Here is a 5,459-nt window from a genome sequence, read left to right as displayed (position 1 = left end):
TTACAAAGACCCTTCAGACTGTCTAAGGACAGAACGGCGTCTCAGAGGGAAAAAAAACAAAGAAACCAATCCACTCCCTCCGAGGAATACGAATCACTGATTGTCCATTAGGATCCAGACTTGACTTCATACATCAAATTAAAATAATATCACCTCCATTAACATCACATCAGTGTCAGGAGTTTATAAATAGCCACGGGGGGATTTCACTGCATGCTGTTGGTGTGACGTACTGTGGCAGTGTATGTACAGTAAAAGTGTGAAATAAGCAAAGTCAGTGTCATTTTTAGTGGTTTTATTTTAAATGCATTTTGACTACATGAACATAAAGAATAAATAGAAGTTTCTTTTAATTTACATGAGCAGTTATTTTCCATTCCCCTTATATTTACAGCACACCGAGACTGTAATTTATATTCCCCCGTCTGAGGTGTATAAAGATAAAGTTTTCTTTTCCGAATAATGGAAAAAGCATGGAATTCCTTCAATAGATGCACTTTGATTTTCCGCAATGCGAAATGTTCATCCACATAAATATATGTTTAAAGTTACATTAAAACAAAATGATGCTTAGCAAATACAGTAGACACTGGTTATTATTGTAGGCAAATACTGACCATTCTTTTTGACGATTTACATTATTGTTTGTGTCCATGTCACACATATTACTATAGTAAAAACAAGAACCATATATAATGACAAGCAGCTCCACAATATAATTACATAAGTCCATCCCTACTTAACTTATGCAATTTAAACAACAGTAACATGGACACCATTGTAACCTAAAATGGCACCACATGTACATAAAATATACATTCCCACACTAGACAGTGCATGTGAAAATGAGCATGTAGCTTATTTCAGTTCGCGCAGGAGCATTTGCACTCTGAAATAATGGGGTACTGAACTGGTATCCAGGCGCATTTCAGTCCACCCTTTCTCTGCAGGCACCTCCATCTCAAAACCGTAAAATGCGTAGATTTGGCAGGTTTGCAAACCATCCCTTCTGGAACTGAACAAGACCTTTTATTGTAGCAGCTGCCCACCTTCACGTAACGGGGCCAGAATCTGTTCCCCAAGTCCTGCCATGCATGCACCACGGGGCAGAAAGTATAGGACCACAGCCAGAGCTGAAGCCTTCTTCTGAGTTTCTTACTGGGCTTTTGTTTTTTACCATGTTGGATATCAAACTCCATGTTCTTGATGTCTTTGGGCATGACGCCGGTGGGACGCAGCTTCGTGGTCTCGGATTCGTTCAGGTCGTCGTGCCCTGCGTATTTGTCCTCAGGTGAAGTTATAGACATAAAGTTCTGGTCGAAGTGACTGCCCAGTATGGCTCTGAGTTCGGTTTCGTTCAGATCCCTCTCTTTAGGGTCCAATGCGGGGTCCGGGTCCTCCTGAAGTTCCACTATGGGGAGAGTGTCGCTGGGAATGGGGCGGAGGAGGTAGTAATGTTGGCACATCCCTTCTTCTATCCTAAATCCGAGGGAGAAAATAAGCACATATACCGCCACAAAATATGGCACGTTATCCATCTTTCAGCCGTTGGTGTCAAATATTAGATTAATCCTCGCGCTTGACAGTTCGCTTGAGTTTATGGCGAGACGCGACTGTGCGCAAACTCCGGTGCGCGCTGAGATCTCTCCACGAATGAGCTCCCTAAAAACTGTTCACACGGTACTATCCGCAAAGACACTTCGCATGTGAGTATTATCAGAGAAATTCAGAAACAATCCGAAAACGGTGTACCAGACTACTTTGTGGTCATTACGCGAGTTTCTTGCTTCGGTTTTTACGCACGGGTTTCCATCAGCAAAGGGGCTCATGACAGCATCAGACGTTCAACCAGACCCGGTCTCTGCTTTGAGCTCTCGGGGCGCGCGTGCAAATCCAGTTCCTCGCATCTGAATCCGGAGTCCTGGTGTCTGGAGATCCGCATGGTTACTGGTGATGGGTACCGAACTGAGAATCACCTGGCTCGTCTGATTTATCCTCACGGGTCGCGACGGAACCCAAAGACCCATTCTCAATTGGGGGTCTGTTGCCAGAGCTCCACGACACCTCCTTCTATTTAGGGAGGGGGTGGGCTGTAAAGGGGTATAGGTGTGGGTGGGAAATAAGGGGGTCCTGAATGCTGTCTGTCGTTCATCGCCCTCTGCCGGTGCGTGCACATTTGCATGGGATGTCAAAATACTGCATACATGACAGTTAGAAACAAGTCTGTAGAATCAATGTAAAGGTGGATAATGGAAAAAAATGTTTATTGGAATAAGAATTGAAAATGATCATTTGAAATTGAGATTTATACATCATCTGGAAGCTGAATAAATTATTGATGTATAGTTTGTTAGGATAGGACACTATTTGGCCAAGATACAATTAGAAATTGAGTGCAAAAAAATCTAAATATTGAGCAAATCACCTTTAAAGTTGTCCAAATAAAGTCATTAGCAATACATATTAGCCTGCTAATGATAAATACATTTTTATCTATTTGCCATGGGACATTTATAATGATTTTTGGCATAAAAAATGTATAATTCTGACCAATGCAATGTATTTTTGGCTGCAAATATACCCATGCTACTTATGCCTCGCTTTGTGAAATTTAATGTTTTAGAAACTAATTTGGAAACATATAAGGGAAGAAAATGTAAGTATATTGTCTGGAAACTGGCCACTACATTATTGTATTGCTTTTCATCAAAATGCAAACTGCATTACAAATACAGATAAAAATAACTAATTGAAAGATGTACAATAACATAAAAAATGTAACATAAAAATCTAAAAAACTATTTATTTATTGTAACAATTAAATGATATAAAATTGCACGTGTGACAACCTTCATAAACGTGGCATTTATAAATAAAAACCCTTATTCTACACAGTCAAAAATATAAAAGTAAATAGATGTACCCCAGCTGTCACTGGACTGTACCTGTTCAAAAAGAAAACTTTGCACCTGAAGAGTTCATATTAGTAACTTAAAAATGTAAACATATTTGTACCTATGGTACGTATAGGACTTTTTAAAGGGTACTGCCCCAGTATAAGACAGTTCAACCTTTCCATTAAAATCATCACAGCATTTACAAAACTATGATGACATTAAAATTTAGTTTGAAACTTTTGATTCCCTTATGCTTTCTATGTCTATGTGCATGTTAAAAAATGTGTTATGCATATCCTATTTAAACATGATTACTTTATATTAGCTTACCCTCAAATATTTTCTAAACTTAAACTGTATTTGTGCCCCCCTTTGATTTAAACAAACTGTGCCAACATCTATCTTGTGTTAAAATGTCCAAGTTGCACTCAGATGCCCCTGAAAAGAAAAAGAAAACGTTTCAAGTCTCACATCTCCTGTGATATTCTTGTGCTCCTCTTTAACGTTTAAATGGACCTTAGAGCAATTTTCCGGATTGCTTTTGTGTCATTGAACGTCCGGCGCCAGCAGAATGCGAGTTCTTATTTGAAAGAAAGGAAGTGGTCTGAAATTATGCTTTTGAGATAAGCTTGCCAACCATCCGTAGTGACGAAGGAATCGCTGGCCCTTAAAAATGGCCCATCCGCTGGGTAGAATTACAGAACGGAGGACCAGAGCACAGTCTGTCGGCAAACAAAGACATTTCTAAGAGCCATATAAAGAGGTATTTTTCAAGGTCCTATGAACGTAAAACTGATTAATGCATTTGTAATGAACAGAGGCCATACTGTCTCAGTATTAAGTGTCAGTCATAGTCACGGCCTTGACTGGTTAACTACGGCACAGTTTATGTATTTCTGTATTACTCTGTATATGACGCATTCTAGCATGCAATTTGTACCAATGACTGTTATGTTACATTGGTTTCCATGGAAGTGTCTGGTAATAGGACTTGGGACACATAGTACAGTGGATAAAATGGCCATATTCCTGTCAATCTTTGTTGAGAATCGAGAACATGAGTCATTGCGAATTTAATCGACAGATCATCTCATTGATAGAACCAATTTGAGTTCGTTTCCAACGTATACATGCATCCTTTCACAAACTCACTGTGAGATTGACATGTTTTGAATTTGGAGGCATATATGCTCTTTGATTTCTGAAGAAATATCTGGGTAAAGAGCAGTCGTGCCTCCATGACCATCAATACCTCGCACTTAATGCAGCTTTCATTTCGACTCTGAAGTTCACTTAATCTTAATGACGGATCAAAAGCCCTCCCAGCACGAGGTCCAAATATTCCCGATTCTTCCATGAGTAAGCTAGATAAAAAAGCCATTTGTTTTTGTTTAGTTCCCTGTGAAGACCTTTGATGATCTAACAAGAGAGCAATTTGAACGCTCGATTTGAAAGTTACGGTTTCACTAGCTGACGTGATTCCGTTCAGTTTTAAACACAAACATATACACACAAAAATCATCAGCTTTTCTGTCTATCCCTTTTTTTGTTTGACATATTCATATCATTTATTTTGGTAAACAGTACAAAACATCTAAATACAATTTTAGATTGCACTTTCAGAAATGCAATTTTTTAAAATAGCTTATTTTACACCAGTACTAAAATCACTGAGTTGTTTCAATTGCTCTTCACAATTTAAGGTTAAAGCAATTTCATGCATTCTGACTTATTAACACTCTTTAAGAGTTGAATTCCTCATGCTTATCACAGGCAAAGTGTCAAAAAAGCAGTTGGACATATGACCATTTGCGGCCTCTGACTGCTCATCCGAGGGGCGCTAATTCAAAATAAGTGTTCGGAGTGTCATGTGTGTTGCTTGTTTTTTCAAAATATGTGTTTTGTGTGATCCTATGTGCATCACGTGTTTTGTCAAAATAAGTGCCTGCTGCACAACCGTCAAAACAGTTTATGATAAAAGAGACACTCACGTTCACAAAATACACGCAAGACACTCCCTTAACAGTAAACTCTGATTACGCATGAGATTATGTGAGTATCTGGCAAACCCGAGCGTCTCTTTTATCATAAACCCTTTAGACGCGTCTGCTGCAGGCACTTATTTTGACAAGACACGTGATGCACATAGGATCACTCGACGCGCATAACACATATTTTGAAATTACGAACCACACACATGACAGGCTACAAACATGTTGTGACGAACTTTGCATCGAGCGCCCTCGAAAAAAGAAGTCACCGGCCGCCACTGCTTATGACAGAGTATTTCTGTGCGGAATACACTTCACCTGGATTCGTAAAAGTTTGGGAAAGGATTTTTAGAACGTGAAAAATTCATACGTAACATTCTAGCTGTATTTCTTTTATGGCCAAATTCAGTGCAGGAAGTCCAGTGGAAGTCCTTATATGGGCATTTTAACCGGAATAGCGGACGTTACCAAGGAAAACTTTATCTTGTTCAGCTTCCCAAAGAACTCAGCATTATGAAAAAATGGATATAGTTTGTTTATCTGGGGTAGCAGCGGAGTTGTGCGTGTGTAT

General features: G+C 39.3%; 1 protein-coding gene across 1 annotated transcript; it reads right to left on the bottom strand.

The window, feature by feature from the left end:
- Nucleotides 1-294: 294 nt before the first annotated feature.
- Nucleotides 295-2,084, bottom strand: nog3 (noggin 3). Its single transcript, XM_055175592.2, has one exon. The coding sequence runs from the start codon at nt 1,536-1,538 to the stop codon at nt 864-866; it is 675 nt and encodes a 224-aa protein (XP_055031567.1). The 5' UTR covers nt 1,539-2,084; the 3' UTR covers nt 295-863.
- Nucleotides 2,085-5,459: the final 3,375 nt, after the last annotated feature.

Source organism: Misgurnus anguillicaudatus, chromosome 4 (genome assembly GCF_027580225.2).
Source record: "Misgurnus anguillicaudatus chromosome 4, ASM2758022v2, whole genome shotgun sequence".
Lineage (NCBI taxonomy): Eukaryota > Metazoa > Chordata > Actinopteri > Cypriniformes > Cobitidae > Misgurnus > Misgurnus anguillicaudatus.
The sequence above is the reverse complement of the archived record's forward strand: the minus strand, read 5'-3'. Positions and strand labels throughout refer to the sequence as shown.

Bases quoted from the DNA above. Each gene is read 5' to 3' on its own strand.
- nog3 (XM_055175592.2), bottom strand. From the start codon at position 1,538: ATGGATAACGTGCCATATTTTGTGGCGGTATATGTGCTTATTTTCTCC.